The sequence below is a fragment of the Lepus europaeus genome, chromosome 2 (assembly GCF_033115175.1).
Source record: "Lepus europaeus isolate LE1 chromosome 2, mLepTim1.pri, whole genome shotgun sequence".
Taxonomy (NCBI): domain Eukaryota; kingdom Metazoa; phylum Chordata; class Mammalia; order Lagomorpha; family Leporidae; genus Lepus; species Lepus europaeus.
Genome location: NC_084828.1, coordinates 98,771,562 through 98,785,526, shown reverse-complemented (window position 1 = coordinate 98,785,526; position 13,965 = coordinate 98,771,562). Strand labels below are relative to the sequence as shown.

Below are 13,965 nucleotides of genomic sequence, written 5' to 3'. Positions count from 1 at the left end.
TTTAAAAATGATCCCCTTGTTTGTTTGTTTAAATCTTACTAAGTCATTCACACCGGTACTAACATTGTGGTAGCTGCTCTGTGGAACAGATATTGGTAAGGTTTCTTCACTTGTAAAAGCGATTCAATGGCAGGTTTGTGAATAACAAGCAGATTTCTTCCCAGTGTAATAATTCTAAGATAGTCTTGGTCTTTGGTGGTAGTGTTAATTATGATTAAAAATTCCTATTTCACAAACAAGAAAATTTAACATTTATGTAGTTCTGATTTGTTTCTGTATTTTTCATTGCAATGATGTGTGGGTACCTGCTGTGTCTTTTTTTCCCCCCCCTCATCATTTTGGTTGGCTTTGGTGAAAAGGGATGGTTTTTGTGCTTTGTAGGAAATATACATTAGCAGCAGCTATTAAATATTAGCAGCACATTGGTGAAATACTCAGAGGTAGTATAAACATTTCTATTGGTTTTCGTATATAATAATGCTGTATTTCCCTCTGAAATATTTTATGAGTGAAGCAGTCTTTTTGAAAAGTAGTGCATTCTTAGTCCAAGTGAAAGAGAAAAAGAGGACTGAGGAATAAAAGGGAATGAGGACCACTTGGAGGGTAAGTTCCAGAGCGATTCCCTTTCACATTCACATTCCCGGAGTTCTAGTGCTTGACCATTCCTGTCTTCCCCAAATCAAAGGAAAAAATAATTATTCACTGATCAATTTGTATTACAGGTCTGCTTCAGTTTGTCCATATGCTCTGGAATTTATGGAAATGATCAATAAAATATTGACAGTCTGGTGGGAATAAATAGAACTTGCAGGCAGGTTCCTTCTGTGAACCCCAGAAGGGTGGTGAATATTCATAGAACACTGGTATATTTTAAAGGAAGCAAGTGGCAGAGATTCTGTGGGAGGGATTATGCTGTTACCGACCTGATTTTTTTTGTTTTTCGAAAAAGACATTTGCTTATTTTTAGCAGGGTCAAGGATGGAGTTGCTGCTTGAGCTTCACTCTGTTAACAATGAAGGTTGCTTTTATGTGCTGCTGCTAGGGCTGCTCAGAGAAGACACAGGCCATGTGAATTTCTTGTGCCACTGTACTTTTTATGTTTAAGGTTATTATTAGGAGAGGAGGTTTAAGACTAGGATTATAAATAAAATTTAATTGTAGTGCTTTTGCTATATTGACCAGTTTCCTGTTATTTTCCCCTTATTTGTTCTAGACAAGCAGTATGAAAAACTTCCATTTTAATCCCTTTCAACCAGAAGTAATTTAAGCTTTTGTGCAAGTGATTTAGTAAAATAAATGACTGTTAACAAATATTGTGTTGGACTTCATAAAGAGATACCTACATTGCATATATTGAAGGTTACTTGAAGGTTCTGTTACTGGGTGACACTATCTGGTATTATTTTGTTATGTGTTAATTTTTACAACAAGATAGTTCCCCAGTAGAAGAATGTCTAAATGTCTTTTATTTTCCTGTTTAATTATTATATCGTTAATAACTACTGTTTGGCAGACTTATAAATTAAGTGTTGAGAAGGTAAATAATTCTGTTGTTTTACAGAATGAAATATACTTGAGTGAGCATACCATATACATATTACTTGTGTGAAATACTGTGAAAAATGTCTTGATTTAAAATGTGATACTTGTTACATGTAAATTTTTACTGAAGAGAATATTCATTCTAAAGTTAATATCATACATACCTTTTGAAGAAATAAAAACTTGATGAATTTGTTACTTATGAATATCATATACAAGTAATAAACAAGTTGGTATGATTAATGCTAAATTAAAAGTTTGCTTTTTCTCTAAATATCCAAAGTTTGAAATGAATTGGGGCGTTATTTTAAAAAATATAAATAGGATACAGGACATATTAAAAAAATTAGCCTTCTAAAATTTCTTCTACATGAACAGCTTTGTCACACTTAGATAATAACTGTTAAGCATACAGAAGACAAAGATGTTTGAAGCCAAGGATAAAAACCTTTGGTAGTCTTTAGCACGAGTTATTAAAGTAGAATCAGCATTTTGCTTTGTGGTTATAATTCAATAGCAAGTCATAACTTATCAAAGGATAGCAGCTATTTTTTAACTTACTGTATTTGTTTTCTCTTACTAAAGGAAAAGTAATTGGAAAAAATGGCAAAGTTATTCAAGAAATAGTAGACAAATCAGGCGTGGTTCGGGTGAGAATTGAAGGAGACAATGAAAACAAACTACCTAGAGAAGATGTAAGTATTTAGTAGGTCATTTATTTGTCTTTTTTTTTTTTTTTTTTTAATCATGTTCTTGACTGACTTAATGTTATTTCATATTTTGGAAATTTTTTCAGGAAATGTATCCGTTAAGCTACTTGCACTCTGATACAGTGCGTTTTTCTTATTTTTAAAAATTCTGTTCTCATAATATGGCTTTACACACTTAGAAAGCAAGTCATCTTTCAGTTGTGTAGGCCTTTGGTTTCTATTTTGTTTGTCAGTACTTTAGTTTAAAAAATTCAAATTCTTGATAGGAAGGTTTCATCTGATAAATCAAAAATGATTTTTTCTTTATACTTAAAAACAGTGTTGCAAAGGAATTCTCGCTGTCACTGTCCTTGACCTTTTTGTAGAATGTGAAAGCATTGACTGTTTCTTTAATTGAAATTTCTTTCAGCGTTGAGGTTGCTTTTCTGAAATTTCTTTCAGTTTGTTTTTTCACCCTGTTTGCTATTTTGTTCAGAATTCTGTTCTCCTCCAAAGTCACTTTAAGGATTTTACTTAACATTCATGGCTCTTAAGTAGTATACTTAGGCTTTGTGTGCTTGAGAATAAGGCAAGGATTTTTCTCAAAATTATCCCCCCGAAGGACACTTAGATCTTCAGTATTTATTGCACAGTAGAGCACTGTTTGGGGAGTTTGCTAATAACTTATGGATAGTATAAGTTCTTTTTTTTTTTTTAAAATCTGTAAGATTTTAGCTCAGATAAATATCCTGACACAAAGTATTGGGTGTTGTAAATATCTTATTAAAGATAGCCATTGAAATAACTCTTAGAAAAGAACTTGTATTCATTTACACTTTAAGATTTTTTTTCTTAATGGCTTTATGGTAGCTATTACATTTTATTAAATATGTGTCTGCATTCTTTGTACCTCTCCTTTACTTTGGAGATAACCATTGATGATAACATTTCCCAGTTGAGGTCAAGGCATTTATTTCTCTTATTCCTTCTAGACCATCTGTTTGGAATGTCTTTTGTCTTTAACTACTTGATAAAATTCTGTTTGTTTCTACATCTGCTTTATAAAATTCTTCCTGGGGCTAGTGCTGTGGCATAGGTTAAGCTGCTGGTCTATAGTGCTGGCATCCCCTATGGGCGCTGGTCCGAGGTCCACCTAATCTTCTGATCCAGCTGCTTGCTAAAGTGTGTCTGGGAAAGCAGCAGAAGACGGCTTAGGTGTTCAGTCCCCTACACCCACGTGGGAGACCTGGGTGAAGCTCCTGGCTTTGGCCTGGCCCAGCCCTGGCCATTTTGGCCATTTGGGGAGTGAACCAGCAGATGGAAGATGTATCGCTTACCCTTCCCCCCCGCCCTCTCTCCTCTCTCTTTTTCTGTCTCCCACCCTCTGTAATTCTAATTTTCAAATAAATAAAGTCTTCCTAAATTTTTTTTTTTAATTTATTTATTTGAAAATCAGAGTTACAGAGAAAGAGGAGGAGAGGCAGAGAGAGGGAGCCAGGCCATAGCAGAGAGCTGGATCGGAAGGGGAGCAGCTGGGACTTGAACCGGCACCTATATGGAATTGCCGCACTGCAGGTAGCGGCTTTACCCACTATGCCACAGCGCCGGCCCTCTCAAAATTTCTTTTTATTCACTAATGCTGTATACAGTGATGTTATTACAATAATGTTTACTTTCTTTTCTGAGATTGTGACTGCTTTAGAAACAGGGACTTGTCTTACTCTCATAGCATGGATACTGGCATTTCATAAATAGATATTTGAAATTGGGTAACCAGATACAAAATTACCTGGCTCAGCGCTAACTTTATGACTTTGGTCAAAATGATATACTATTTTTTTAATGAATATTAAGTAAGATAGAATGCATAATATGGTCCCTGAAACCTAGCATATTGTTAAAATTTTTCTACTGTTCTCTTTTATTGACTTTGAATACCCTCTTACCACCTTGTGAATTCCTTAGCATTGACATTATCTAGAAGTCACCAGTGAATCATTTTTTAAAAATTACTTTGAAGATAAAGCATAGATTCACATAGAGTCACAGAAATGAAGAAAATGAGGAGACAGTGAAATTGATTGGGGAACTGTATTTAGGCTTTACTCGCATTGTCCTCAGACATTAGGAAGTTGAAAGTGTGTTTCTTTAGAAGAAAAATCCTCGTTTTACCATGTTTTTCTACTCTGCAACTTTTATAAAACCTTCTCGTTCTGAAATTCAGCAAAGTAAACCAAATTGTTAATCCTTTGAATTAATGCCTGTGACTAAGTGTGTCTGTTCTTACCAGTAACTTCTTTATCTTACATTGCATGCTTAACACATACGTGGGTGACATTTATCTTAATTATAAAGAAGTACTACCTATAGTAATAGGCACTTAAGATGTTTAAAAATCTGATCACATATCTTAGAGATAGATACCTTGGCTAACTGCTTTATGATACTGTAAAACTACCCACTATGTTGAAGGATCTATTTCCAGCTGGAAGTTCTTGGCCAGTTTGTGTGTTTTTTTTTTTTTTAAAGATTTATTTTATTTATTTGAAAGAGTTACACGGAGAGGAAGAGACAGAGATCTTCCATCTGCTGGTTCACTCCCTAGATGGCCGCAGTGGCTGGAGCTGTGCCAGTCTGAAGCCAGGAGCCTGGAGCTTCTTACAGGTCTCCCGTGTGGGTGCAGGGGCCCAAGCACTTGGGCTATCTTCTGCTTTCCCAGGCCATAGCAGAGAGCAGGATCGGAAGAGGAGCAGCTGGGAATAGAACCTTTGCCCATATGGGATGCTGGTGCTTCAGTCCAGGGCTTTAACCTGCTGCACCCTAGTGCTGGCCCCGCTTGGTCAGTTTGAATGACATGTTTCTCATTTTAAAGCTGGTTTATATATTGAATTAGAAATTAAGAAACCTGCTAGTTTTTAAAAAGTGACCTTTTAAAATTTTAGCACACTTTAAAATCCTAAATTGTAGCACAAATAATGAAATTACTTAAATTTTGATTCTTCCAAGTTTGTAGATTTGTTTGTAATTTGAAGTTGTTAGATGTAAATTGCTGTGTTAATTAGAAAACTTTTCCAAATTATATGTTGATTTATCAAACCCAGGATAGAGGTTTGTTAAAATATTAAAAATACTAAAGACGTTTTATTTTCTTACAGGGAATGGTTCCGTTTGTGTTTGTTGGCACTAAAGAAAGCATTGGAAATGTGCAGGTTCTTTTAGAGTATCATATTGCTTATCTAAAGGTTTGTATACTGTTCATATTCACTTAACCATTTTTGGTACATTTTGTATGTATTAACTGTTGACTACAAGTAAATATAAAATGTACACACATTGAGCACTTAAATTTCAAATCTTCAAATGTTTATATTTCAGTCAGATTTGCCAGTGTTTCTAGGTAAGAATTTAATAATAAAAAATGTCCTTAGCCTTAATAAGATGATGGTTCTTATGTACATATCTGTCCTTTTTTTTTTTCCTTTGAGCTTTTATATTTCTCTCCTTATTTAAAAAAATGGTCACTTTTGACCATTGTGTATGGTAAGAGCCATTCTGTTTTCACTTCTGTACTTCACATGTAAGGAGAATACAGAACCAAGTAAAGTTGGACTTCCTTCCTAACTCTGGTGTTTTTTGAAGAAACTACACTATCCTTGTTGACATCACTTGATAATTCTTTATTATTTTTACAAAACAACCTTTGTTGATATAAAGATTTTAGTGAAGGAAATGTCCTATAAATGATTAAACATTATAATTGTTTTCTAAATTTTTTTCTTTTACTCCTACTCTGTTTTTAGAGTATAGTAATATCCTCAACTATTCTCTGCCTCTAGTGTATTTTTCTTCTCGTCTCTTATTTCATTTGCTACTGTGCTAATGCTGTGAAAGTATCTCTAGTCTTTCCTTTTTTTTTTTTTTTTTTGAAAGTCATTGCTATATGAAAAGCTAGCCTTCTAATTTATCTTCTGGTGCTCTACCACCTCTTCTTTGCCTTCACATCCTGTGAAGACGTCAGTTTCTGAATACAGGTCTAGCAGTCTTGGTCAAAACTCAGCTGCTACTACTTTGATAGGAAAGTAGCTTGTCCCTAGTATGAGGTCAATTCAGAAATTTTATGGAAAATGGAACTTAAATAGTTTCTTCATAACATACATTTTCATGAAGATTTAAAGTTTCTTCATGCCTTTTATATCTTGTATCTGTACCTCATTTACTAGAGGTTTAATTCTTGGAGGGTAAAATCTGGTAATGTAAAATTAATAGCTTATTGATAAATGTGTTGTTTTAACACTGTTAATGCATCCACTTGAAGGGCGGGGTCTGTATCTGTTTTGTATGCTTGTTGCAGCATGGTTAGCCATACAGTCCAATGCAATCAGTAAATGTTGAATAAATCACAAGTTTCCTTGCAAACTGTATTAGGAACATAATGCTGCTTTACAGAATTATTACCCAAGGTTATAGTTTCTTTTTTTTTTTTTGGTATGGAATACAGCTTTAGCTGTAGACTTTAAGAAGACAATAAGTTATAAGAAGACTTAAACCCTTTTTTTGTCTTGATTATAGGAAGTAGAACAGTTAAGAATGGAACGCCTACAGATTGATGAACAGCTACGACAGATTGGTATGGGTTTCAGACCTTCTTCCACCAGAGGGCCTGAAAAAGAGAAAGGATATACCACTGATGAAAGTACCGTCTCTTCTGTACAAGGTTCTAGGTCTTATAGTGGAAGAGGCAGAGGTCGTCGGGGCCCTAATTACACGTCCGGTTATGGTAAAAAAAAAAACTTTTTTTTTGGTACAAGTAATAATAATTCTGATTTTAGGTGTTCCAACACATTTTACTTACGGTTAAGTCACTATATTTTGACTTTGCATCAAGTCAAAGGCAGTTCCTGAGGTACATGTCTTAATAGTAGTGATGTCATATTTTGTATTAATGACTATAAAAGGCATTTAATTGGCATGCAGTTTTTTGATGAAATGAAGCATGTGTTTAAAAGTTGGTAGTTTATAATCATGTTTGTTCTGAACACTCAGAGTGAACACAATATAGAACCTGTTTTCCTGGTATTTTCTTACTATAGTCTTAGATATTTCTAATTACAAACTCGTAGTAGTAGTGATATTGGTAGAAATCACCTTTTATTTGCCCACTCCCTCCCACTCTAAGAAAAGTAAGTGAAAAATACAAGGATCTCTATACTAAGGTTGCATGTAGGAAGTCTTTACTAGTTTTAAAAATATGCTTTATTGACTTATTTGGCAGATTTGAATATATTTAACATCTCATGTGTGGAATCCGTGTAATAACATTTCACTAAAATGAAGTCTTTAGAAGTCAAATTAATTAACATTATACTCTAAAAGGTATTTCATTGTGAAGATGGGGTCTTAATATAGATAGGAAGGGGCCAGAGGAGTGGTGATAATTAACAATTCTCTAATCCTAAATTTTCACTTATTTTTCTTCAGCTTTGGCGTTCTTCCATTTTTCAACGTTTCGACTTGGATCTTAAAAGTGACGTGGTTTTTTTTGTGTGTTTTTTTTTTCTTTTTAAATCCCCCCTTTCACTTTCTTCCCGTTTTCTTATTCCTATCAACTGTCTTCTCTACTTCTTTGTACACATCCTGGTTTTGGAAAATGTTTCATTCACCTTTTCTAAAATACAAGGCATTTAAAGAAATCAAAAGTAAATGCAAATTTCCAGTGTGAACAGTCCAGATCCAAATCTCATATATGATTGAGAGATCATCTAATGATGCCAGTTACATTAAAACTTACACTGTTTTTCATTTGTGATCGAGTTGTAAGGATAAAATATTCCTTCTATGTCCATATATACTTAATGTTTTCATTTTGTTATATTTGATTTTAGTTTAGCCTTGTTTTGAGACCTGAGAAACAAAATTCCAGAATCAACCTTTTCAGTATGGGAAGGGCTGAGAATTGCAAACGACTGTTGTGTTCTTATATTTAGTACAAAAGACAACCAGTAACTCAATAGAAATTAAGTATATTCTGATGAATTTTTGAACTGTAAATTAGCATAACATAGAAAAACATGATGAGACTGATGAATTCATTGAAGAATTTTCTTAGTCTTAATTGAGTTGTTCTTATTGATGGGAGGTCATTCACTCTGGCAAAATGCTTGTGTCAAGAATAAGTTTAGATGAATGACAGAAACATTGGGAGAGCAGATTGCTTTCCAGATTGTTCAGTAGATGGCACTCTTACCTCTGAATCTTTGCAGAACTAGTAACATTGTGTTTTTTTAAATAGTTGTTGAATTTGAAGAATTTTGAAGAGAACTAAATACCATTTGAATTTTATTATAAATGTTCTTGTACACCTTCTAACAGAATTTTTAGTTAATATGTATCAGTTCTATAGGAAACATTTCCCATTGTATTATCTGAATTTGGTATGTGCCTTAACACTCATTGAATGATGTCTTAAAATTTTTCTCTTCCAAAAATTTTTGTTTATTAGAGAAAGAGGGAGCTAATGTTCCACCCACAGGATCAGTTCCCAATTGCTGTCAGTGGCCAGTGGTGTTGAAGCCAGGAGTTCATGCCAGGTCTCATGGGTGGCAGGGAAAACAGCACCTTTAGCCTTTGCCTCATGGCTGCCTCCTAGCGTCTGCATTAGCAGAAAGTGGAAATCAGGAAGTGTAGGAGTTTGGAACTGGACACCCAGCTATAGGCACTCAGTAAATAAGGACTGCCTTCTGGGATGTGGACGTCCCAGCCAGCAGCTTAACTGTTAGACCAGATGGCACCCCATTTTCTCATTTTATGTATTTTTTTACGTTTATTTGTTATTTGAAATGCATAATGACAGATACCCTCCATCCACTGGTTTGTTCACTCACCAGATGGCCTACAATAGGCAGGGCTGGACCAGGCCAAAGCTAGGAAACTCCTGTGGGGTCTCTCATGTATTGGGACTTCCCACATAGATAGCAGGGAACCTAGCCATCTCAAATCAGCATCTCCTGTCTCCCAGGGTATGCATTAGCAAGAAGCTGTATGGGAAGCAGAAGCACTCCAACATGAAATGCACGCGTACCAACTGACGGCCTAACATGTTGTGCCATGATACCTGCCCAAGTTTCTTTTTTTAAATGACACACAATTACATCTTTTTTTTTTAATAGAAAACCTTTAATTAATAAATATAAATTTCGAAAGTACAACTTTTGGATTATAGTGGTTCTCCCCCCATAACTACCTCTCACCCGCAAACCATCCCATCTCCTACTCCTTCTCCCATCCCATTCTTCATAAGATTCATTTTCAATTATCTTTATATACAGAAGATCAAGTTGGTATATACTAAGATTTTAACAGTTTGAGTAGTAGATTTACTGTTAATACGCATAGTACTACACATTAAGGACAGAGATCCTACATGGGGAGCAGTGTACAGTGACTTCTGTTGTTGATTTAACAATTGACACTCTTATTTATGATGTCAGTAATCACCCGAGGCTCTTGTCATGGGCTGCCAAGGCTGTGGAAGCCTCTTGAGTTCATGAACTCTGACCTTATTTAGACAAGGTCATAATCAAAGTGGAAGTTCTCTCCTCCCTTCAGAGAAAGGTACCTCCTTTGATGGCTCATACTTTCCACTGGGAACTCACTCACAGCTCTTTCTTTTAGGTCATTTTTTGCTACAGTGTCTTGGCTTTCCATGTCTGAGATACTCTCTTGCCTCAGGGGCTGATTCTGAGGCCAACACAATTACATCTTCAAGTTGATAGTGTTTTGGATGATAGAATGTATTTTTTTTTTTAACTGTTAAGGTGAACTGTCTTCACGATAAGGTTATTTTAGAAGTTTCATAGATGATAAGATTTAAAATTTGGTTAGAAATAGGTTGGAGTAATTAAGAGTTGAAGCAGTGTCATGAATCATTTTTAAAGCTTTAAAAAATTTTTTTGAGCTTTTTGAGTAATTGAGAGGTTGAAATAGTTTCAGTGGTTTCAGAAGAGTATTATCTGTTATTGATGCTGTATTAAATTACCACAAACGTAAAGACTTGAACTACACATGTATGTGAGTTATAAGGATTGGAAGTCTGACATGGGTCTATCTCAATGTGCTAAAATGTTGTTTGCTGTGCAATATTTTTCTTTCTGGAGGCTGTAGGGGACAATCTGTTCCCTTGACATTTCCAGCTTTTAGGAATCACTTTCTTCATTTCTGACCCCCTCCTTTCATTTAAAAAAGAGTCCAAGAGTCATGCTGCCATCTCTTTCTCCACAGCTGAGAAAGGTTTTCTACCCATAAGATTAATTTGTGCTCACCTGGATAATCCAGTGTACTCTCCCTCTTCCCTCCAGGTCCTTATCCTCAAAGTACTTTTTGCCATCATAAAAACATTCCAGATTAATTAATATAGCTTGAAGTTGAGCACTAGCCAGTTCAGTAACCTTTTTTTTTTTTGGCCTTTTACTTGTCTTTTCTACTGAAATCTTAGGATTTAGATGCTTTAGATTTCTTAAATTCTAGATTTAAATTAGGAAGAATTTCCTTGCTTGTGACAATGCATTTATTTATGACATCTAGTTAATGTGTTTTTTCCACCTTGAGAAATAAGTGTTAAAAATAAGTGTTAAAGGAGATTGATATCCTTCATGATACTCTAATTCCCCAAAAAAAACTTGAAAATGAGTAGTAAAAACCTTGACATTCTCTAGAACATACTCCTAATTCAGTCTCCAAATCTCTTTTGTAATTGATGAGTTCCATTCATATAAGGGGTCTTAAAGATTCCATGGAAAATGTATATTGTGAACAACTGCACGGATTTCAAGATTTTTTTGTGCCAAAATAAACTTTGAATTTCATTTTCCTGAATGTTTTGAAATTCCCTTGTATTTACCAACATGTAGAGAAAAGGGATATATTGCAGAGTTGTTTTTAAAGAAGAAAAGAAATTGGTAAATTCCAGCAGTTTAACTTTCATAATTTATTCCCTGTAGTTTACTACTAATAACTTTGTATAGTATATCTGAAGAGCTGTTTCATTACCAAATGACTAGAATTTAAGGGAAATTTAGGATATTTTATGAAATAACTCTTAGTTGCAAGTTTATTCATGTGAACTTTAAAATTGTACAGTATATTCATTTATCAAGAATAAGTTGTTATACACATTGCCAGGCATCAGAACTAACAAAAGTAGAATGAGTATGATAGTGATTGGGTCATACATATATGACACTTTAATTACCCAGTGAGACTGTAAGCTGCTTAGGAAATCTTTGCAGTGAAGTTTTGAAAGATCTCCATTAAAACAGGTTGTTGGAATGTTAGAAATGGTCTGTAAACTTTTAAAGGCATGCTAAATTTCACTGGTTGTAGCTTTGATTCTTATTGATTGTTAGGTAAGAGATGTCTGCTTGAAACTTTTAAAAAATTTGTTCAATAATTTCAAATATTGTGTTCTATTTGAGACAATAGCAAAATATGAAACACTGCAGTTTATAACACCATAAATTAGGAGAAATGTACTGATTTCAGGAGTGTTACTTAACATGTGAAAGAAATATGTATACAGTAGATTCAGAGAACTGGTAGAATCACTGTATGATTATTCAGTTTTCTACATATGAATTTGCCTTCAGATATGGAATAGTGGCTATACTTGTTGTACCAGTTATTTAGGTTATTACAACCTAAAAATGGGAAGAAACTTTGACTAACAATCATTCCACATTTCTGCATTTAAAACTACTTATGTAGTGTTTTACATGTTTTTTACAGTTCTATTGGCTGTTTTTTGCACATTAAAACAATTTTAGCCTTTCTTGACAGCTAGATACTGTGTGCTATTATTCCTTAGTTAAGACTCCTTAGTTAATGTATTTCAAATTGATTTTAATTTTCATTTAGCTTTTCTAGAAGCAGCCAGTGTGTTTACTAAAACAATACTTTGCAAGAAATAATTCTGAAAAACTTTCAACTCTTTTTAAAATTAGGAATATCATTTGCCTATGTCTATTCTTTCTCCAGGTACAAATTCTGAGCTGTCTAACCCCTCTGAAACTGAATCTGAACGTAAAGACGAGCTGAGTGATTGGTCATTGGCAGGAGAAGATGATCGAGAGAGCCGACATCAGCGTGACAGCAGGAGACGCCCAGGAGGAAGAGGCAGAAGTGTTTCAGGGGGTCGAGGTCGTGGTGGACCACGTGGTGGCAAATCCTCCATCAGTTCTGGTAGTTTTTTATATACTATGTCAGCATCCATTCTTTGTAAACACTATAACCTTACAAAAGTTAACTCATCTCCTAGAGCCACCCATTCTTGGAAATTTCTCTTTCCACTCACTGTCTTATAGAAAATAATAAACCATTTATAAAGTAATCTATGTAAGGAAAAGCCCCGTGGAGTGTTTTTCAGTGAAGGCATACTTAGAATATTCAGATCAGAACTTCAGCTGACTGATCTCTCTGTTTTGAGAATCAGATACTTATCTCTTCAGTTTTGGGGGGTGTTAATGTGATATGCAGAATTTTGTTTTTGTTTTCCCTATAATTTTGAGTTATGTATTTCTGTTTTCCAGTCAGGCACAGAGAATTCTAATGCACAGAAAGATCTAAATATAAGTACTTCTATATAATTGAATTTGAAAATTAACTGAATAGCATTCTTTGCCATATTGTGTACTACTTTTGTGAATAGGGAAAAATGTTGGGGTCAGCTTTTAAAGAAAATTTTTTATTGTTTGAGAAATTGAATTACACAGAGGAGTGTTTAGATGACACTAATGGTTTAGTAACTTTTTCTTTTACAGTATTTTCAATGCTTTAAGTGAAATGGTGCTGTAGTTGTCAGAATGTTCTTAGCATAATTGGCCAGTATCTGTCAGGGATACATGGACAGGATGATACCAAGGATATAACTTTAATATACCTTTATTGTATATCTTTTTTTTTTTTTTAAAAAAAAAACACTTTTCTTAAATGTTATCTCCATTAGAGCTTATGTATTATTTAAGTATCACAGAGGATATGTATATACATTAAATAATGCCAGATGTGCTTTGTGCTTAATGAGCTTAGACAAATCACAAAATTTAGGGACATTTTTAATTTTTAGGTTTTCTCTAGTTGCATAGTAATAATTCTTTTGAGTCATAAGTTTAGTTCATAGGCTTTGGAAATAGTTTTTATATTTTAGTACACTGTGTACTGTTACTGAGGTTTATAAAATTGTAGTATGCTGAATTGCAAATAAATGTACTTTAGTGTTTGATTAATGGATAAACTTAGTGTTTTTTGCAAAGATGCTAGCTTGCTAGCTGTACCAAAGGAAACTTAGGAAAAATATCGTGATTTAGGTGAATTTCTTCTATAATTTGATTGTTGGAGGCAATAAATGCACATAGGTAAGATGGGTCTTTTTCTTACAAATTGTGTCTTAAACTTTTCCATGTTCACCCCATCCTGCCCCACCTTCATGCTTTGTGTCCTGAGATGGAGTACTAGTCAGCATTTCATTTTGACATTTTCCTTTTCATAACCAGTTAGAATATCAAACTTATTTAAGTTTGCTGCTTTGTGTGGACTTGTTTTGATATGGTTACAAATTTGTGTTACGTCATGGAGTGCAGGTGTTGAGGAGTATTTGGAAGTGGTTAACATCAGCACAAAGAAGCAGCAGTCACCTGGGTCTCAGGAAAGGAACAAAAGTTTGTTAGAATTAATTCACGTTAGC

At 34.3% G+C, this 13,965-nt stretch overlaps 1 protein-coding gene across 5 annotated transcripts in view; it reads left to right on the top strand.

The window, feature by feature from the left end:
- FXR1 (FMR1 autosomal homolog 1) overlaps positions 1-13,965 on the top strand; it is a 68,062-nt gene that overhangs the window by 47,280 nt on the left and 6,817 nt on the right. For 3 of the 5 annotated variants that reach the window (XM_062211362.1, XM_062211379.1, XM_062211373.1), the window contains exons 10-13: positions 2,128-2,237; positions 5,387-5,473; positions 6,801-7,008; positions 12,261-12,464. In XM_062211362.1, the coding sequence (XP_062067346.1) occupies positions 2,128-2,237; positions 5,387-5,473; positions 6,801-7,008; positions 12,261-12,464 (609 nt within the window). The remainder of the gene's footprint in view (positions 1-2,127; positions 2,238-5,386; positions 5,474-6,800; positions 7,009-12,260; positions 12,465-13,965) is intronic. The other 2 variants (XM_062211366.1, XM_062211382.1) reach the window with 1 other exon arrangement.